The 22911-nt window shown below is 44.6% G+C and overlaps 1 protein-coding gene and 1 pseudogene across 2 annotated transcripts in view; one reads left to right on the forward strand and one right to left on the reverse strand.

Moving 5' to 3' along the window:
- The window catches only part of LOC306936207 (uncharacterized protein), a gene marked incomplete at its 5' end in the record, with an annotated part of 22005 nt that extends 10942 nt beyond the window's left edge, over nt 1-11063 (reverse strand). The window contains one exon of the mRNA XM_079519700.1: nt 10593-11063. Within this exon, the coding sequence (XP_079375826.1) occupies nt 10593-11063 (471 nt within the window). The remainder of the gene's footprint in view (nt 1-10592) is intronic.
- Nucleotides 1-22911, forward strand: part of LOC306936373 (septin-9-like) — a 263323-nt pseudogene that overhangs the window by 169011 nt on the left and 71401 nt on the right. The window lies entirely within an intron of this gene.

The following is a 22911-nucleotide window of genomic DNA, read 5'->3' on the forward strand; positions in this document are numbered from 1 at the left end:
GTCCAAATGGACCCTTACAGGTCTGTAACTCTGAGAGTGTACAAATGGACCCTTACAGGTCTAACTCTGAGAGTGTACAAATGGACCCTTACAGGTCTGTAACTCTGAGAGTGTACAAATGGACCCTTACAGGTCTAACTCTGAGAGTGTACAAATGGACCCTTACAGGTCTGTAACTCTGAGAGTGTACAAATGGACCCTTACAGGTCTGTAACTCTGAGAGTGTACAAATGGACCCTTACAGGTCTGTAACTCTGAGAGTGTACAAATGGACCCTTACAGGTCTGTAACTCTGAGAGTGTACAAATGGACCCTTACAGGTCTGTAACTCTGAGAGTGTCCAAATGGACCCTTACAGGTCTGTAACTCTGAGAGTGTCCAAATGGACCCTTACAGGTCTGTAACTCTGAGAGTGTCCAAATGGACCCTTACAGGTCTGTAACTCTGAGAGTGTACAAATGGACCCTTACAGGTCTGTAACTCTGAGAGTGTCCAAATGGACCCTTACAGGTCTGTAACTCTGAGAGTGTACAAATGGACCCTTACAGGTCTGTAACTCTGAGAGTGTCCAAATGGACCCTTACAGGTCTGTAACTCTGAGAGTGTCCAAATGGACCCTTACAGGTCTGTAACTCTGAGAGTGTCCAAATGGACCCTTACAGGTCTGTAACTGTGGCCTAATGCAGGGGTTCTCAACGTTTTTGGCCGGGGACCCCCGGAAATGCTTTGGCAATGTCTCGGGACCCCCACCCCGCCCCCTCCCGACCCCCAATATAAATTGACTGCTACAATAACCTTAAACCCTTTTGGGCGGGAACCCCTTTTGGTGTTTTAAGCATTGTTATAATTTAGCTATTGAAAAATAGCAGATCTACAAGCTCATAGCGCGCCACCGAGTGGCGCGCTACGAGCTTGTAGGTCTGCTATTTTTGAAAAATCGTGAAAATAAAATTTAAAAAAAATCTTTTTTTTTTTCTTTTTTTTTGAAAATAATTTGGGGACCCCCTAAAATAATTTGGCGACCCCCCGAGGGGTCGCGACCCACGGGTTGAGAACCCCTGGCCTAATGCATTTCGTTGCTGTTGGGCAGAAACCTTGTATCTCCACATTTCAACTGTTACCCCTTGTTACCAACGGAGTGGCACGGACAGAACTATTACAATTACAATTAGTATTACAAACATACAGAATATACATTTTATACTCTCACTTAGACATGTGTCTTGAGACGAGGTATTTTGCCGGGCGTGTGGCCGCTCATATGGCACGTCGTCTGGAATGTGTACGACCGAGTCGGCCGAAGGAGCCTCAGAGCGTTGCTTCCTGGGTCTCACGGGGCAACGCCTTTCCGTGATCACGATGAACAGCAGCAAGCCGACGCAAGCGAGCTCGCCCCACCTGTTTTCAATGTCCCTCAGTTGGGAATCGCCGACGTTACTGCAGCCAATGTGGTCTCGGATCTCCCGCAGTGAGCTGCGTTGGTTTCCTCCCGTGGTGGTAGTGGAGAACAGTCTGATGTCTCTCAGCAGGTTGTTGGTGATGCGGTAGGTGTGTGCCGGGTCGTAGCTCGGACCTCGTCCGTCGTGCTGAGTGATGTACACCTGGTCGATGGTCGGGTCGTCACTAGTATCGTCCTCTCTGACTCTAATTATGATCCGGTCTCTGTTTGTTTCCTCGTTTCCCATTAAGTGATAAGGTGAACGGGTGACATAAGGAGGCAGTCTAACGGAGCTGCTCACATGCGGGTTGAGGTTGCCGATAGTGTAGTAGTGGTATCCCAGAGGCAGTTGGTTCAGCATCCCCTCATGATTGCCATAATAATGAGCGCCGTAATCTCCTGCGTTTGGCTCAAAGGTCAGTTCTATGACATCGTTGTTGTACATTTCGATCGTGTTGGCAAACCAGTGCAGCAGCAGGAGGCTGTGTTTGGGCACGGAGTCTCCGAAGTCGACCTTTTTCAGGTCGTTGATTGAATCGAGCGTTTGAACGGAGGCCGACACGGTCGTGGAGGTGAGAAGCAGAGCTACGGTGTACGTCAGGAGTCCAGACATGATCGATCTACAGTAGAGGATAGAAAAACGCAAGACTCAATAGTCAGTGCTGTATTCCACTGTTTCCCAAACAGGGAGTTGGGACCCATTTTTATGGGACAGAACTAGAGTAAAAATCTCATTTTCTTTTCCTACATTTGAAAAAACAGTTTGTATATTTCAAAAGATTAAAAAAAGAAACATGTAAAAAAGTTTTTAAACAAACAAATTCCATAAATAAATGAACTAATACGTCGTTTAAAAATAGCTGAACTTCCAGGTCTTGTAGATCTGCTATTTTCACATTTCTTATCTCTCTTTTGGATCACAACCTGAAAAGCTTTGGGAACCACTGACTGCTTTATTCTCTCACAATTGGTCATGCTTTTGTTTATTTCATGTTCATCTACTGGCAAAACGACCTCAACCCATTTTGGGCGGAAACCCCTTTTGGTGTTAGCATTATGTTGTGCTTTAGCTATTGAAAAATAGCAGATCTACAAGCTCGTAGCGCGCCACCGAGTGGCGCGCTACGAGCTTGTAGGTCTGCTATTTTTTAAAAATCGAAGAACGACTGACATAGAAACATAGCTTTTTCAGAAAACTGTCATTTTCAAACAGACATTTTTAGAATCTGATCTCAGGTCAAAATGGGTTAAGAGCAACAATACTAATGCAAAAACAATTAAGTCTATACACTCACTCAGAATATTAATGTACTCACCTGTTCAGTTCTGATGCTGTCTAGTCTAGTGTGTCTGCTGTTGTGAGAGAGAGAGAGAGAGAGAGAGAGAGTGTGTGTGAGAGACAGCCTGTAAGCCCTTATGAAGCCTGTAACACATCAGTGTTATGATTTCACTGAAAATGAAACTGTTAGAGGAGGAGGTGGATGTTATCAGCAGCATTTCTCCTGAAATGAATCTATTAAAATCCCCCAACTGGACCAACTTGTTTGGCTTCCATTTCACCGTGAAGATGTGTCACACAACATTACGTCAGCATGTCATTAGCATGTCATTAGCATGTCATTAGCATGTCATTAGACACGAGTATTGACCCATTCCGTAACGGGTCTCATGGTCGCAGCCGACGCATTTCCTGTAAGCAGGGACGACACATCTGCGGTTTCCCCGCACCAAGCTTCTACTACAGTGAATGGAAAAGTGACTGATGTTAGTCTGCCTCAAACGTTACTCTTCACTTTTACCTGCTTTTTACTAACACTAACATTACAAAGATGCCCAGAACATCGGGATGAACCTGTGTAGTGTATGGCTGCTCCAACAGTAGTGGCAACATTAAAAAAAAAAAAAAAAAAAAGCGGAATGTCAAAATATCCACCGCGGTGGCTGAGACCAGAGCTATTGAGTAATGGTTGAGACAAAGCAGTGAAAGGTCCTGAAAGATACATAACGTCAGTCTTACCCAATACCCAATCTTTCTGTTTTAGGAACACAAGGCTGCTGTACTTTATACCTCATACTTTAATGCTTAGTATGAGGTATAAAGTAAATAAAGTGAAGTCCTATTTGATTGCATTAAACGACGTTAAACAATTTTAAACTCACTTTGCATATTGCTTTGCCACTCGATGTGTCGTCACTTTAAGCATGCACATACCCTCTAGAGCAGCGGTTCCAAACCATTTAGGCCATGCACCCCCCGTTACCTTCCCCCGTTACCTTCCCCCGTTACCTTCCCCCGTTACCTTCCCCCGTTACCTTCCCCTGTTACCTTCCGACCTGACTGACGCACCCCCTGTGACCTTCCGACCTAACTGACGCACCCCCTGTTACCTTCCGACCTGACTGACGCACCCCCTGTGACCTTCCGACCTAACTGACGCACCCACTGTTACCTTCCGACCTAACTGACGCACCCCCTGTGACCTTCCCACCTAACTGACGCACCCCCTGTGACCTTCCCACCTAACTGACGCACCCCCTGTGACCTTCCCACCTAACTGACGCACCCCCTGTTACCTTCCGACCTGACTGACGCACCCCCTGTTACCTTCCGACCTGACTGACGCACCCCTTGTTACCTTCCGACCTGACTGACGCACCCCCTGTTACCTTCCGACCTAACTGACGCACCCCCTGTGACCTTCCGACCTGACTGACGCACCCCCTGTGACCTTCCGACCTGACTGACACACCCCCTGTTACCTTCCGACCTGACTGACGCACCCCCTGTTACCTTCCGACCTGACTGACACACCCCCTGTTACCTTCCGACCTAACTGACGCACCCCCTGTTACCTTCCGACCTAACTGACGCACCCCCTGTGACCTTCCCACCTAACTGACGCACCCCCTGTGACCTTCCCACCTAACTGACGCACCCCCTGTGACCTTCCCACCTAACTGACGCACCCCCTGTTACCTTCCGACCTGACTGACGCACCCCCTGTTACCTTCCGACCTGACTGACGCACCCCTTGTTACCTTCCGACCTGACTGACGCACCCCCTGTTACCTTCCGACCTAACTGACGCACCCCCTGTGACCTTCCGACCTGACTGACGCACCCCCTGTGACCTTCCGACCTGACTGACACACCCCCTGTTACCTTCCGACCTGACTGACGCACCCCCTGTTACCTTCCGACCTGACTGACGCACCCCCTGTTACCTTCCGACCTAACTGACGCACCCCCTGTTACCTTCCGACCTAACTGACGCACCCCCTGTTACCTTCCGACCTAACTGACGCACCCCCTGTTACCTTCCGACCTAACTGACGCACCCCCTGTTACCTTCCCACCTAACTGACGCACCCCCTGTGACCTTCCGACCTAACTGACGCACCCCCTGTTACCTTCCGACCTAACTGACGCACCCCCCCACATGGAAATATAAATTGCATAAGCTATATAGAGACATACATTTCCTATTCATCCACATATATGCACATATATGAACCTGAATATGGCTTATATATGCAGCATAGGCTATATTCTGCATATACTTGCCATATATTTGCATAATATGTTAATATATTTAAAATTAAATATAGCACCACCATTAGCCTTCTCATGTCACGCAGCCCCTAGAAGGCGCTCGCCACAACTGGAAGGTAATGTTGGAAACTGACACGGCTTGACTTCAAGAATCTAGTTCACTGATGATGAAATCCCTGCTCTAAACGTCACACACAGGGTTAAACACTGGTCATAAGATCAGAAGTCTTTTTATTTTTATTTTATTTGTATGTGGTATTTATGCACAAATCATGCAAATCGTTGATATCAAGCAACCTAATCACCTGAATGAGAGCTCTCTCTCTCTCTCTCTCTCTCTCTCGCTCTCTCTCGCTCGCTCTCTCTCTCGTCTCAAATCCTGTTCATTGAGTTATGGGACATTGTTTTTGTTTTGTTTAAGGCGCGATTCATACTCTTATTTTAGAGCCGAATAAAAGTCTGTTCGGCTCTGTAGAGCCTACAATGTGACCTCATTTGAGGTTCGGGGGGGCGGGTACCGTCCTGAAGTCGGCTCTTCGGGTGTGGGAAGGTAGCGTTGATAGTTGGTGACATCTTGATAAGACATTCTATCATGGTGAGAAAGTCTTAGACCTTGCATAGTTGTGATGTCACGTATGACAATGGACAATGGAGTAAGAAAGATAAGAGTCAAAACCTTCTTTTACATGTACGTACATGATGAGTGATTAGATAACGATAAAGTCTGTTCGGCTCTGTAGAGCCTACAATGTGACCTCATTTAAGGTTCGGGGCGGGGGGCTTGGGGGTACCGTCCTAAAGTCGGCTCTTCGGTGCTACTGAAAATTTCTGACGAGCCGAAATCATTTCGGCACTACAGCGCCGAAACAGCGGTAAAATAGGAGTATGAATCGGCCCTTAGGCTTTTCTGCCTTTTTATTGATAGTATCAAGTGAAGACTGACGGAGAGAGAGAGAAGGGGAGAGACATGCAGCAAAGGTCGTCATGAACGGGACTCGAACACGCGACGCGCTGTCAGGCCAGAGCCTATATGTGGCATGATGTGCCTGGACCACTAGGCCAGCGGGCGCCTCAGTTATGGGACAGTGTTGTGTAACTATTGATTGATTGATTGAAAGATTTATTAACAGTTTGGAGAATTGCAGTACATTTCAAGCACAACTCAATTCAAAACTGTTAACTGTGGACGACACCATAAAGCATTACACTTCTTTACAATAGGGTCCACCATGTTCAATTCATCACAACATCTAGAGACGTACAAACAATAAATAAAATAAAAAGAGAGAGATTTCCAACTTTACAAGCAATTAAAATCGCGCAATTAAAAACAATATAACATGTTTACAATGTACTAGTTTGTGCTTAATCAAACAGTGCTTTACTGGCCTTGTATATGCGAGTGCACTTGTGAGATGATTTGGGAGCGCATGCTCGTGACATCAGATGCCTATATAATCCCTGTGATATTATGAAATAATTATTAGGCATACATGGACTGCACACGGCACGCCTTTATTTCCAAGTGACAATGACAAGCATACAGCTTGCCTATTTGCAATTGTAGGCTATAGGCGTAAGGGGCTTAATCATTCACCATTTAAATAAGTGCTTTGACAGTCATTCAGATAAAAGCGAGATCATTTTCGGGAGTCGGGAGGACGGGACCGCGGCGTGCGTCGCCAGCACATACCAGCACACATGCAAGCCTTCATCCATATGTTTATGATTCGTTCATTAATGATCAAATCACTCCATAAATGTTGATTATGACTGCCTTGACGACATTCTATCTCTCATGCAGGCATCACTCACTCACTCACTCACTCACTCACTCGCCGTGCACTGCGCACAAATGGGTAAAATTTATATAGGCCTAGCCTACAAACGTATTCCATTCATGGCGATGCGATGTGTCATGTAGCCTTGAGGTGCGTGCGTGCGTGCGTGCGTGCGTGCGTGCGTGCGTGCGTGCGTGCGTGCGTGCGTGCGTGGACATGACAGCAAGGCAAGCGAGGTGAGAGGGAAACAGACAGGGTAGGCATACAGCTTTATTTAATTCATGCAGGTGTTCGTGCGTGCGTCTGTGTGTGTATGAGAGAGGGGGGAGGCGAAACTTTTTTTTTCCTGTAACCATGGTTTCCAGGTCGTATTAAAGTTGTTCATGTCGCAAAAACGAGGGCGAGGTCGGAACGAAATGAAGGAAGGATCAGCTGTTTGCGATCACTTTATAAATGCCGTGGCGACGTGGGTGTACTACAAAACCTACACTCTAATTTCGGGCATATTTTACACTCAATTGATAAATGAGGGCCATAGTCACTTAAGGAAGTGGTTTGCACCACTTAAAAACTATTAACTGTGAGTTAAAAAAGCATTACACTTGTTTACAAGAGGCCGGGTCCACCTTGTTCAATTCATCAAAACATTTAGAGACGTACAAATATACACTAATATTGGCTTGTTGTTGGTCTGGAGTTTGTGCTCAACAAGTCCACAACAAGGCAGCAGGAGAGACAGCAGTGAGAGACCAAGCCTTCATATGGCTGTCAAGACTACAACATTTAACCCATTTTGGGCGGGAACCCCTTTTGGTGTTTTAAGCATTCTGTTCTACTTTAGCTATTGAAAATAGCAGATCTACAAGCTCATAGCGCGGCACCGAGTGCCGCGCTACGAGCTTGTAGGTCTGCTATTTTTGAAAAATCGTGAAAATGTGGCGCAAATCTTTGAATATAATATATTCTGTCAGAGTGAACGTTTTCAACTCAAATCTTTGCTCCTGGGGGGGAGGTCCCTGGAACAACATATTTTCAGATGGGGGTCGGTGGCCAATTACAGATAATTCTGGGGCTCCTTGACATGAAATAGTTTGAGAACAACTGATATAGAAACATAAGTTTTTCTGAAAACTGTCTTACTGGTTTTGTAAGACATTTGTAGAATCTGGTATCAGGTCGAAAGGTTGTTAAGTTGACTTCATTGTCACACAAATCATTGATTAATCACATTTGACACTTTAATCACATTTGACACTTTTAACAATAAACGTTATTGTCCAGAATGACATCAGTGCACTGAAAAGGCAGAACACAAAGACAAATGTGACACAATTCATGAATTACACCAAGCTACTTTTCTGTATTATGTTCTCCTGTGTACAATAAGGTACGTCAGTGCAAGTTGGATATATAATCCTATATCCACAATCGGTCACAAACGGGTGTCCTACTCCTTGCCTGCTGGCTTGCCTTCTGGTGGACATTTTTGTCAAAGTTCCACTTTTGCCACGTACTGTACATACAAAATACTGGAAAAATAATATCACCCATAACATGTAAAGAGCTACTGTAGCCATTTGTACTACTGTACTACTGTAGCCAAATGGACCCTTACAAGTCTGTAACTCTGAGAGTGTACACATTGAGCCAAATGGACCCTTACAGGTCTGTAACTCTGAGAGTGTACAAATGTACCCTTACGGGTCCATTTGGTTCCTCTCAAAGTTATGGGGGTCCTTGCATATGAAACATTTGAGAACCAGTAACCACTGGTACTAGTTGGACTCCTAATGTCCCATAGTGTCCTAGTAAATCAGTGGTACTAGTTGGACTCCTAGTGTCCCATAGTGTCCTAGTAAATCAGTGTCATACATCATTATTCTGAATAAAACATGGAGACTGACATTCAGTAAATGTTCAAAATAAGAACTTTATAATGGTGTATAAAAATGAATGAATGTGTTTATTTCGAACATTATTTGAAAACAAATACATTAAAGCAAAGAATTACACCAACAATGTCCGAAAAGGAGTAGGATGAAGTATAAAACCTATTAAACCCTTACCCCCCTTTTGCTTTTACCCATATAACTTAAAACATATATATATACGCACACATACATTTACAACAACCCGATTCATCGTTACTTAAAGGAAGACTTGAAAATAGAGCAAATAAAAACAATCTCGGCAGTAACAGAAATAAAATCAGTACAACTGGTCAAACCGTTACTTTAACTAAAATAAAACATCCAAAGTCCCACGACGGGCTGGATTGCCTCAAAATGGGCCACCATGGACAAGACCAAGTCTTTGCCTCCGTGCATGGACATCATTGATGACCCCTGGTCACAAATAAGTAGTAGCAACAATGGAGAATAAAGTAAAACGAAGCATAAAGGCAGGCTATAGCAGGGCCTCCACAGGGACGAGTGGTAGTGTACAATACTAAAACACCAGTTTGTTAAAATGATGTACAGTAATGGCATTGTGTAGGACTCAGAGGTCCAAATGGACCCTTACAGGTCTAACTCTGAGAGTGTACAAATGGAGCCAAATGGACCCTTACAGGTCTGTAACTCTGAGTGTACAAATGGAGCCAAATGGACCCTTACAGGTCTGTAACTCTGAGAGTGTACAAATGGAACCAAATGGACCCTCTCAGGTCTAACTCTGAGAGTGTACAAATGGAACCAAATTGACCCTCTCAGGTCTAACTCTGAGAGTGTACACATGGAACCAAATGTGAACCAAATTGATCTGTAAGGACACATTTGGTTCCATTTGTACATGAGTTAAATAAACATGGATGATTGCACAGTGTAGATTATAGTTGGGGTTCCAGATATAAAAACAAAATAATGACAAACTAAATGTATCAAATGTGGGTCTGTCTGTCTGTGGTCTAATGCTGTGGTTCACTAACCTTTTAGCTCGTGACCCAAAAGAGAAACTAGATGTTTATCTGGGACCCAAACTAGTGAAAATGGCAGATCTACAAGCTCACAAATGCGGAACAAAGCCACATTGGGAGCTTCTTAATTATATCATCACTATTATCACTACTTATTAATTATATTCAATGTATAGAATTTGTTAGATTTGTTTTGCTGCTACATTTTTAAAACATGGAAAGGGGAAAATCTTTTGAAATGTTTTTATTTATTTTTTAATATAGGAAAGGACATTTCTCGACTTGTGACCCAAAGGAGCTGGCCCGCGACCCACAAATGGGTCCCGACCCACTGTGTGGGAAACGGTGACCTATTACATGTCGTTGCATATCGGGCAGAAACCTTGCACCCCCACGTTTCAATTGTTACGCCCTTGTTACCGCCCATATCACAATACTCACAATTACAATTATTACAACAAATATTACACAACAGACACACACTGTACACTGACTTGGACATGAGTTTTGAGATGAGACATTTGGCCTGGCTTGTGGCCTGGCTTGTGTGTCGTCTGGAATGTCGATGACCGAGTCGGCCGAACGAGCTGCGGAGCGTTGCTTCCTGGGTTGCTTCCTGGGTTGCTTCCTGGGTTTCACGGGGCAATGCCTTTCTTTGATCACGATGAACAGCAGCAACCCGACGCAAGCGAGGTCTCCCCCCATGTTTTCAAAGTCCCTCAGTTGGTAATCCTCGACGTTACTGCCAAAGTGGTCTCGGATCTCCTGCAGTGGTCTGCGTTGGTTTCCTCCCGTAGTAGTGAACAGACTGATCTCTCTCAGCAGGTTGTTGGTGATGCGGTAGGTGTGTGCCGGGTCGTAGCGGCTCCTGTCCTGGTCGAGTCCGTAGTGCTGAGTGATGTACACCTGGTCGATGGTCGGGTCGTCACTATCGTCCTCTCTGACCCTCATTATGATCCGGTCTCTGTTTGTTTCCTCGTCTCCCATTAAGTGATGAGGCGAACGGGTGACATAAGGAGGCAGTCTAACGGAGCTGCTCAGATCCGGGTTGAGGTTGCCGATTGTGTAGTAGTGGTATCCCCGAGGCAGTTGGTCCAGAATCTGTTCGAAGTTGCCATAATAATGAGCGCCGTAATCTCCCTCGTTTGGCTCAAAGGTCAGTTCTATGACATCGTTGTTATCCATCTCGATCATGTTGGCAAACCAGTGCAGCAGCAGGAGGCTGTGTTTGGGCACGGAGTCTCCAAAGTCGACCTTTTTCAGGTCGTTTATTGATTTGAGCTTTTGGACGGCAGCCGACACGGTCGTGGAGGCTAGAAGTAGAGCTAAGGTGTACGTCAGGAGATGTCCTGGCATCAGGTGATGATGTCCAGACATGATCAATCTACAGAAGAGGATAAAGAAAACAAGGAAGACTTGATGGTCAGTTCTATTAGTGTATTCCACCGTTTCCCAAACAGTGAGTGGGGACCCATTTTTATGGGTCACAACCAATGTTCCCTCTAAATCTTTTTCGGTCTGAGCAAACACTCAAACCTCCTGAGCAGACATCAGCAACTACTGAGCAATCATACATCACCTTGACACCAACTATCCCAACGTTAGATAATGAGAAGTGAGCGCCCCTCACTTCACACAGGTGAATTATTTATTTTTTCCAAATGGATTTTGGTATACGAGTGAATCAATGAATAGTAACATAAGGTTACGCAAGTTACATTTTTGAGTGGTGCAAACCACTCCAATAACCAGCTTTGTCTGTATGTATGCGTCTATGTATGTGTGTACCTGTACATGGGACCCAAAAAAATGAGCATGGTTACTATGGTCACTGACATTACGTCAGACCACAGCTGATCAGGCTATATAAGACCTTGCACCACTCAGTTCACACGGGTGTGATTTTTATATTATATCAAGGTGGTAGCAATTTTAGAAATATTCTGTTAGTCTATATCAGTGAAGGTTCTCAACCTTTTCAGGCTGTGACCCCCCCAAAGTAATCATATTTGAACTGGGGACCCCCCACCCAGACAAGCAACAGAATGGTTCCACAGATAAATATTGTGAAAATAGATCTACAATCTCGTTGTGAACTTGTAGATCGGCTATTTTCACAATTGTCGCCACTTTCTTTATTATTTAATAATCTGGCCAATGTTTGACCAGTTTTATAGCATGGTTTGCTGATTACTTTTCATGCAGTAATGGTATTTTTCTTTTAGAGCCTTTGAGGTAGGCTATTATAGAAGTCTTAAAAGTCCTTAAATTGTCACTTCACTGTCATCTGGCCCTGGGGTCCTCCCCCCCACCCCCAAATCATGTGGGGACCCACAGGTTGAGAACGACTATGAATACTCAATTGTGCATTACATGGGGGGCATGAGAAAACGTAAAAACTTTATTGACACACACACACACGCACGCACACACACACACTAAGACGAGTTTGTTGGTGTGTTTTTTAACTCCTAGTTTCTCAGATTGTCGAACGTCAGCAGCCCCTTATGGCCCCTACTACGCCAGCTATGGGCTATTATTATATAAGCTACATAGCAGAGGGATTGATTGATTGAAGAAAGATGTATTAACATATTTGAGAATTACAGAGAGGGGTTCCATATGGGGCTAGACCGCTAGAGATGAACGTTAGCTTCCACATGTTTCATTCACAAGCACACCAGACTGGAGGCTTGTTGTGCTGTAGTTATGACCACGTTAGCTAACCAGCTAATGCGAAGCTAACGTTAGTCCCCCTCTCGTTGTTGCGCACAGCCGTTCTTTTATCCACACTTCCATCCGTTCGCCTTTTAAATCTAAATGTCCCATCAACGCACGGGTCCAAGCAACGCAATCTTATCTGGTTTCATTAACACTGACTGCAGTGCTGCCTGCTCCTGCTGTTACGTCTCCACCTCTAATATAAGGTCCCCACTCGCCGTGCAGATGGCGCAGTCATACACAGGAGGAGAGGAGAGGAGACCAAAGAGTCAAAAAAGGAGGGGAGGAGACCTGTCTGTCGCCTCGCCTGTGTAATCTAAATAAACTGTAAAGTAAATAGAAATAAAGTGTGGGCAAATGTCGAGAGAGGGGGGGAGGGAGAGAGGGGGGGGGGGGGGGGGGGGAGAGGGGGGAGGGGGGGGGAGAGAGCGAGAGAGAAGGTGAAGCCTGATTTCACTGAAAACGAAACTGTAAAAGAGGAGGTGGATTTTATCGGCAGCATTTCTCCTGATATGAATCTCGAAAAATCCCCCAACTTGACCAACTTGTTTGGCTTCCATTATACCGTAAAGATGTTTCACACAGAATTCCAACATTACGTCAGCAGAATGTGGAAGTCGCCATCGAGGAGTTAAATGGTTTATATCCATAGATAGACACGAGTATAGCAAAGGCCACTCGCCCTGGCTGCAACGCCACTGATAGACCAGCAGGAGGTACTGTTGTCCCCACGCCTGGAAGGTAGCATGTTGGAAACTGACACAGCTTGACGCTGATCTAAACGTCTCACAGGAGAAACACTGGTCATGTGTATTTGGTGCACGAATCATTGATGTCAAGCAACCTAATCACCTGAACCTAATCAACCTAATCACCTGAATGAGAAGCAGCACCTTCGTGAATCATTGAAGGAAGAAGTGGAATATCATGGCTCGCTGCCATGCTAGTTATTTACATACAGTACAGTCTCTCTCTCTCTCTCTGTCTCTCTCTCTCTCTCTGTCTCTCTCTCTCTCTCTCTCTCTCTCTCTCTCTGTCTCTCTGTCTCTCTGTCTCTCTCTCTCTCTCTCTCTCTCTCTGTCTCTCTCTCTGTCTCTCTCTCTCTCTCTCTCTCTCTGTCTGTCTCTCTGTCTCTGTCTCTGTCTCTGTCTCTGTCTCTGTCTCTGTATCTCTCTATCTCTCTCTCTCTCTCTCTGAATCTGTCACCTCGTCTCAAATCCTGTCCATTGAGTTATGGGACATAGTTGTTTTTTTTAAGATTTGTTTTAGGCTTTTCTGCCTAATGACATCATTGTTATCCATCTCGATCGTGTTGGCAAACCAGTGCAGCAGCAGGAGGCTGTGTTTGGGCACGGAGTCTCCGAAGTCAATTTTTTATGGAGTTAAAAACTAGAGTAAAAATCCCATTTTCATTTCCTACATTTGAAAATATATATAATATTTCAAAAGATTTTTATTTTTTCTTTCTTTTGGATCATGACGTTTGAAAACCACCGCTTTATTCTATCACGATTGGTCATGCTTTTGTTTGTCCTGTTAGTCTACTGGCAAAACGACCAACAATACTGATGCAAAAATGTATGGCATTCAGTCTATACTGGGTTTATAATCTCAGGAAGTCACAGTATTAATGAACTCACCTGTTCAGGTCCGATGCAGTCGAGTGTGTCTGCTCTGTGTGTGGGGTGTGTCTGTCTGCTGGGCGAAGTACAACATATGGGATTTTCCCATAGCGTGCGTGCGTGCGTGCGTGTAAGCCCTTATGAAGCTTGTAACCCATCATTGTTATGGTTTCACTGTAACTGAAACCGATTTCTAAAAAAACGCCTTCTAAATACTGACCTAAGCTTTCTGAAAAACTTAAAATATTTATATAGCAGCATCACATTTTTTACATTTTTGAATACTGTCCAGAACCCCAAAAGGGGAGGTGGATGTTACCCAGTGTTGATTTTGTCAACTAATTCTATGACGAAAAATGTTCGTCGACTCCATTTAGTGAAAAAAGGTAAACCATGAAAACTAAGCTATGATGACTAAGACTAAATATATTGACAATTTTGTCAACAAATAAAAACTAGAGTAAAATGTTAGGAAGGTACTAGTGGACAAGATATCCAGTATAAGTCAGTTTATAATTTTTGGAGGTAATTGCAATTATCTTTTGCATAATCGTCAATCTTTTCCATGTTGAAAAATGTCCATTTTCATTTTCAAACATTTTTCAAAATGTTTAGAAATGACAGACATCTACAAGCGTACAGCACGTGTTATAAGCTTGTAGATCAACTATGTCCGCTCTATGGAATTTTTTTTGGGGGGGGAAACAAAAAATGATTAAATTATTAAATGTATATCAGTGATTTATTTGTATTTCTGTTATTTGTAATTATTATCTGCCCTGTGAAATTTGTGATTACAAAGCTTAAAGTGCAAACAGAATTATTCATTGTAATGTTCAATGCCCCAAAAAACACAATTAAATTGTTAATCACAATTATTTGTAACTTAAATGTGTAATCGTGACAGACGGGCCTACTACGCTTTCAACCTGCTGGCATCCATATTTTGGGCATGTCGTTATAGACAGACATTGGCCTTTTTCCTCTTCAAAACAGCGATAACTTTGCTATTCACTATTTTTTTGGGGAAATGGGGCAACTTTTAGAGGTTTTAGTTTTTAATGATACCTCTGGTTCTAGACTTGACTCCCACAACTGCAACTCTGCTGATGGCCAGCGGGAGGTGCTGTTGCACAGGTGGCCTTGTCCCCACGATTCTAAACCACTGTTTCCCAAACAGTTTAGATCTTTGTGGGTCACAGACCGATGTTTATGGGTCATGACCCATAAAAACTTTAAAAAAAACTTAACTTAAATATATTATTTTTAAATAATTGTATACATTTTAAATCAACCCAACAAACAAATCTACGAAATCCCATAAATAAAAATAGCTGATCTACAAGCTCACAATGCAGCACGAAGCGACGGCACACCTTGAGCAAACGTGATTACAGATCAGTTGTATGTATGCACACGTCCCACAGCTGAATGTACCAGTCAATTAAATTAAATTGAAATTCAAATCTATATCTATAAATGCACCAAGTCTCTGTACGTACGTTTGTCTGTAAGCCAGCCACGTAACTCGAGAACCGTTTGCCCCCCCCCCCCCCCCCCCCCCCCCCCCCACATGGAGTGCAGTGCCCGGTGTCACATATGTCGGACCCACGGTTGTCCAGAACCGCCAAAAAAGGCGTCTCTCTGCCCGGGCTCTAGGACAGGGCCCCCGCCCGAGCTGGCCTGTTCTGACATCGCAACACTCCACGTTTGGGCATGCCTGACACAGAACTCCATATATAGGAATAAAGGGACACGGAGAGACAGATACAGAAATCTCCGTATATGGGCATAAAAGGGACACAGACAGATAGGTGGAACGGGTACTCTGACACACGGGTACAACGGGTATTGTATAGCCGGATGGGGCATGGATGTCCAACTTCCATCGTTCCACCGACTCGGTGCTCTACAGCCGGGCACCGGTCTATAGTATAATAAAACAGTTACAACTATGGAAAGCATATATACGGATGGATGGGGTACAGCGCTGTGTAAACGGAGCTATATGTCACATTGTGTCATTATGTACAGTATGTTATGTGCCGGCTCAGTGGCCTTGTGGTTAGAGTGTCCGCCCTGAGACTGGGAGGTCGGGGTTCAATCCCCGGCCGGGTCATACCAAAGACTGTAAAAATGGGACCCAGTGCCTCCCTGCTTGACACTCAGCATCAAGGGTTGGATTGGGGGTAAGTCCCTGCGACATACTAGCGTCATGTCCAGGGGGTGTACTTGTACATCAAGCTGCCTCACGCTACAGAAACAGGAGATAGGCTCCTGCCCCTATGGGCCTCATGGCTCGGCAAGGCTACTTACTTATGTTGTATGTGCAGGGTATTTTAAAATGAATAGCAGTAATTTTTTTAAGTCACTTTGGGACACAAAGCAGCATTTTTCCTCCAAACTATAGTCTGTTCTGGGATCAGCCCTGGGATGGTTCTGTTCTGGGATCAGCCCTGGGATGGTTCTGTTCTGGGATCAGCCCTGGGATGGTTCTGTTCTGGGATCAGCCCTGGGATGGTTCTGCTCTGGGATCAGCCCTGGGATGGTTCTGTTCTGGGATCAGCCCTGGGATGGTTCTCGTGCACATTTAGCTCTAGAATGCAACAGATAATTTAGGCTGAACCACATTTGTTTTTGTCTGTTTACTATCAACCCTTCTGACCGAGGAGGAAGCACATCCTCCATTCCCAGAGCGCACGCACGCACGCACGCACGCACGCACGCACCCATGCACGCACGCACACACTGCATCCGTTGATATCCTTTATGAATAGTATTCTCTTCAGAAAACTCAAATTGGGATCACATTAATGGTTGTGACAAGAACGCACTTACGCATGCACACACACACACACACACACACACACACACACACACAGACAGACAGACAGACAGACAGACAGACAGACACACACGGACAAAGGAAACGTTTAATGTAATTGCTGGCGTTCTCCTCCCACATCTTTCACATGGGCATCATGAGGACATCATACGATACGATACGACAAGAGTACAGCATCCCTCTACCACTACTCTACGCTTGTTTGTTTTGATTTGGTCAGCAGGCTAATGACGCACGCACGCACGCACGCACGCACGCACGCACGCACGCACGCACGCACGCACGCACGCACGCACGCACGCACACAATATAAATATCATCTCATCTGCCGGGACCTGTGTGTGTCCCTGACAGAAAGAAGTGCTGTACTTTTTACACTTTTTAGGTACTATTACTTTGGTATGGACATTGTTCTGTACTTTATACTTGCTATACGCCACTACCTGCACAGTACAAATGCACATTTTACAACAATTTGACATTTCTTTTGTTACTTCTAGCTACTATTAATCCGCTATTCAAAAATAGATGAGCATTCATATACCCTTAGTTTCATCATACGTGCATGCAGACATCATGACATGCACAGTTTTTTGTTTTTTTTTCAACTTTTATGAAGCAGAAGTTCTAGAACAAGTCTTTTTCCCCACTTTTTTTCCTATGTGACTATTTATAATGATTCTGAAGTCATGCATTGGCTTCAGCTATGATGAGCACTGATGTCAAGTCTGTTATGAATTAGGTGTGTGTGTGTGTGTGTGTGTGTGTGTGTGTGTGTGTGTGTGTGTGTGTGTGTGTGTGTGTGTGTGTGTGTGTGTGTGTGTGTGTGTGTGTGTGTGTGTGTGTGTGTGTGTGTGTGTGTGTGTGTGTGTGTGTGTGTGTGTGTGTGTGTGTGTGTGTGTCGCTGAACTGGAGGGCAAGTAATGTTCTGCTCTAAAACCCGTGGGATTTAATTTTGAAGCATCAAATTACTGAAGAGAGATAAAGAGTCTATGACGTGACGCGGGGGAAGATTCCGAGGCCAGAGAATGTGTTATGCGCGCGAAAATCCGATCTATAAGCTTATGTGGATCGGCTATTTTCGGTGCGCGTCACCGTCCAAGTATAAATGGTGCTTTAAGTTGCGTCGGGACCGTGACATGACTGTTAAATCCAATACAACTGGACGGCCAAATTCTGTCTCTTCGAATCTCTCGTCGGGATCTGAAGCAGCCCCTTGTGTTTTTATAACCACAGTTTGTGTGTCGTGAATCATCGAAGGAAGAAGTGGAATATCATGGTGGCTCGCTGCCATGCTAGTCCTGAACACTTCTTTAATATCATGGTGGCTCGCTGCCATGCTAGTCCTGAACACTTCTTTAATATCATGGTGGCTCGCTGCCATGCTAGTCCTGAACACTTCTTTAATATCATGGTGGCTCGCTGCCATGCTAGTCCTGAACACTTCTTTAATATCATGGTGGCTCGCTGCCATGCTAGTCCTGAACACTTCTTTAATATCATGGTGGCTCGCTGCCATGCTAGTCCTGAACACTTCTTTAATATCATGGTGGCTCGCTGCCATGCTAGTCCTGAACACTTCTTTAATATCATGGTGGCTCGCTGCCATGCTAGTCCTGAACACTTCTTTAATATCATGGTGGCTCGCTGCCATGCTAGTCCTGAACACTTCTTTAATATCATGGTGGCTCGCTGCCATGCTAGTCCTGAACACTTCTTTAATATCATGGTGGCTCGCTGCCATGCTAGTCCTGAACACCTCTTTAATATCATGGTGGCTCGCTGCCATGCTAGTCCTGAACACTTCTTTAATATCATGGTGGCTCGCTGCCATGCTAGTCCTGAACACTTCTTTAATATCATGGTGGCTCGCTGCCATGCTAGTCCTGAACACTTCTTTAATATCATGGTGGCTCGCTGCCATGCTAGTCCTGAACACTTCTTTAATATCATGGTGGCTCGCTGCCATGCTAGTCCTGAACACTTCTTTAATATCATGGTGGCTCGCTGCCATGCTAGTCCTGAACACTTCTTTAATATCATGGTGGCTCGCTGCCATGCTAGTCCTGAACACTTCTTTAATATCATGGTGGCTCGCTGCCATGCTAGTCCTGAACACTTCTTTAATATCATGGTGGCTCGCTGCCATGCTAGTCCTGAACACTTCTTTACATACAGTAGTACAGGCTCTCTCTCTCTGTGAGCACCATTGTTGTTTTTGGCAGCACATTTTTATTTTAGTTTTAGTCATAGTATATAGTCTCTTCAATAGTTTTCAATTTAGTTTCAGTGACATTTTAGTCACCTGGAATGTTTTAGTGTTAGTCTAGTTTTAGTCGACAAAATATCAGATATCAGATTTTAGTTGACTAAATCTACAGTTGATTTTGGCAGCCATGCTCTTGCTGAAAATAGCTGATCTACAAGCTCACAACGCATCGCAGCGCGACTCTCTCTCTGTCTCTGTCTCTCTCTCTGTCTCTGTCTCTGTCTCTGTCTCTCTCTCTCTCTCTCTCTCTCTCTCTCTCTCTCTCTCTCTCTCTCTGTCTCTCTCTCTGTCTCTGTCTCTGTCTCTGTCTCTGTCTCTGTCGCTCTCGCTCTCGCTCTCGCTCTCGCTCTCGCTCTTGCTCTCTCTCTCTCAGCACACGAACAGATCACGTTTCTCTGGGTTATTCTTTTTTTCTGTCTTTCCTCTTCCTCAGTACAACCTGTCCTTTTTTCCTGCTGGAACCAGAAACCTTCCTCCACATGTTCTTTTTGTAGCGCTAGTGTTTCTGTCATCAGTAGTTAGTAGTAATAGTTGATGTGGTCCATTCGGGTTTTATTGTCACGTTATTATTAGCAGTACGTGGATGAAGTCTGTTTTGATGTGTGGTCTAATTGTTTTCTAGGAAAGAGGGAGAGCAAGGAGATAAAACCAACGTATCTATGTACAGTATAGACATACTGTAGCATACACCAGTAAGGCGCCCTGGGGTCACACGCACGCATCCATCAACATGTGGAATGAGTTCTGTACTGGCCATATATGGAGCGTGTCTTGAGTGTACAGGGTTTGATGAGGTCAGATCAACATATGGAATGTCAGAACAGGTCAGGTTTGAGGTCAGATGTGGAGTGAGTTGCTGGCCGGCTCCATCTAGGTGATGATCCAATCTTCCCTGTATAGAGGGCTTGATTATGTCAGATGGACACGTGTGGAACGTGTCACGTGCATGGCGTGATGCACTGACAACCATATATGGAGATCTAAGGGTCTTCATGATGTCACGTGATGTCACGAGGCGTGACCATATATGGAGACGTGAAGTCACGCGGCGTGACCATATATGGAGGAGTGGGTGATTAACCCATTTTGGTCGTGAACCCTTTTTGGTGTTTTAAGCATTTTGTTATGCTTTAGCCATTGAAAAATAGCAGATCTACAAGCTCATAGCGCGCCACCGAGTGGCGCGCTATGAGCTTGTAGGTCTGCTATTTTTGAAAAATCGAAGAACGACTGACATAGAAACATAGCTTTTTCAGAAAACTGCCAGGATGTAGAAGACATTTATAGAATCTGATCTCAGGTCAAAGTGGGTTAACTAACGGATGGACAGATGAGGTTTAGAATCTGATCTCAGGTCAGTGTGGGTTAACTAACGGATGGACAGATGAGGTTTAGAATCTGATCTCAGGTCAAAGTGGGTTAACTAACGGATGGACAGATGAGGTTTAGAATCTGATCTCAGGTCAGTGTGGGTTAACTAACGGATGGACAGATGAGGTTTAGAATCTGATCTCAGGTCAGGTGGGTTAACTAACGGACGGACAGGAGATGAGGTTTTCATAGTAAATGCGACCTACGGTCACCATAAGCAGCAGGTACGGTACATGAGTTTGGACATACGGTGCAACAACTAGGGCTGTGTCACCATTACCAATTAAGGTTGGTTATTTAATTGGACATTCGGTGCAACAACTAGGGCTGTGTCACCATTACCAATTAAGGTTGGTTATTTAATTGGACATTCGGTGCAACAACTAGGGCTGTGTCACCATTACCAATTAAGGTTGGTTATTTAATTGGACATTCGGTGCAACAACTAGGACTGTGTCACCATTACCAATTAAGGTTGGTTATTTAATTGGACATTCGGTGCAACAACTAGGGCTGTGTCACCATTACCAATTAAGGTTGGTTATTTAATTGGACATTCGGTGCAACAACTAGGGCTGTGTCACCATTACCAATTAAGGTTGGTTATTTAATTGGACATTCGGTGCAACAACTAGGACTGTGTCACCATTACCAATTAAGGTTGGTTATTTAATTGGACATTCGGTGCAACAACTAGGGCTGTGTCACCATTACCAATTAAGGTTGGTTATTTAATTGGACATTCGGTGCAACAACTAGGACTGTGTCACCATTACCAATTAAGGTTGGTTATTTAATTGGACATTCGGTGCAACAACTAGGGCTGTGTCACCATTACCAATTAAGGTTGGTTATTTAATTGGACATTCGGTGCAACAACTAGGGCTGTGTCACCATTACCAATTAAGGTTGGTTATTTAATTGTCACACAAATAATTTTGCTTTGAACATTGGAACGTTAAATATTTGTATTTCCGTTTGCCTTTTAGACTTTGTAATCACAAACTGCACATGATGCTGATTATGGCAAATAATGTAACTATTAAAATGAATCGCAGATACATGTAATAATTTTTTATGGTTAAATGTACGGAGATGGTTGATCTACAAGATGACAAGATCTACAAGATCAACTATTTCTGCGATTATTTTTCGACAGATTATGCAAAAAATTATGCAAAAATAGTGATTTAGGCAATGATGTAATCATTGTGACGGGCCTAAGGAGGCCCACATGAGGAGGTATAGTGATGTAATCATTGTGACGGGCCTAAGGAGGCCCACTTGAGGAGGTATAGTGATGTAATCATTGTGATGGGCCTAAGGAGGCCCACATGAGGAGGTATAGTGATGTAATCATTGTGATGGGCCTAAGGAGGCCCACATGAGGAGGTATAGTGATGTAATCATTGTGATGGGCCTAAGGAGGCCCACATGAGGAGGTATAGTGATGTAATCATTGTGACGGGCCTAAGGAGGCCCACATGAGGAGGTATAGTGATGTAATCATTGTGATGGGCCTAAGGAGGCCCACATGAGGAGGTATAGACGGGCCTAAGGAGGCCCACATGAGGAGGTATAGACGGGCCTAAGGAGGCCCACATGAGGAGGTATAGACGGGCCTAAGGAGGCCCACATGAGGAGGTATAGACGGGCCTAAGGAGGCCCACATGAGGAGGTATAGACGGGCCTAAGGAGGCCCACATGAGGAGGTATAGACGGGCCTAAGGAGGCCCACATGAGGAGGTAATAGTCCGTAAAACTAATCGGGTCAAACCATGGCCTCTCTCCGTCACAGGTGGCAGACTTTTACTAGAAAGTAGACTTTCAGATAGGAAGGAAGTGGCCGGGACAGGACAGGACGGGACGGGGGGCTTTTTTACTTTGGGAAAATATCAGCTTTCCTTCCTTGTAAAACTGCCCAGGGTTTATTTGACCTCTGAGCTTTATCGAGAGCCGACGTTGTTGATCTGTCTGTGTGTGTGTGTGTGTGTGTGTGTGTGTGTGTGTGTGTGTGTGTGTGTGTGTGTGTGTGTGTGTGTGTGTGTGTGTGTGTGTGTGTGTGTGTGTGTGTGTGTGTGTGTGTGTGTGTGTGTGTGTGTGTGTGTGTGTGTGTGTGTCACAGAGAGAAGCAGTGTTTTAAACGAATGAGGTAGACATGATAAAAATAGTGGAGTTATTCATCACTCGATCTGTTGTTTTTGGGTAATTTTTTTGTATAAAACGCAACCCCAGAATGCAGGTGGTGCGTTACTGTGTATGTGTGTGTGTCTGCGCGCATGCACGTACAGTGTGTGTGTGTGTGTGTGTGTGTGTGTGTGCGCGCATGCGTGTACGTACATGCACGTGTGGCTGTAAGGGTGCACTCAATCCCTTGCCCTGGTGTATAATTACACT

Source organism: Electrona antarctica (genome assembly GCF_951216825.1).
Source record: "Electrona antarctica genome assembly, chromosome: 14".
Classification (NCBI taxonomy): Eukaryota; Metazoa; Chordata; class Actinopteri; order Myctophiformes; family Myctophidae; genus Electrona; species Electrona antarctica.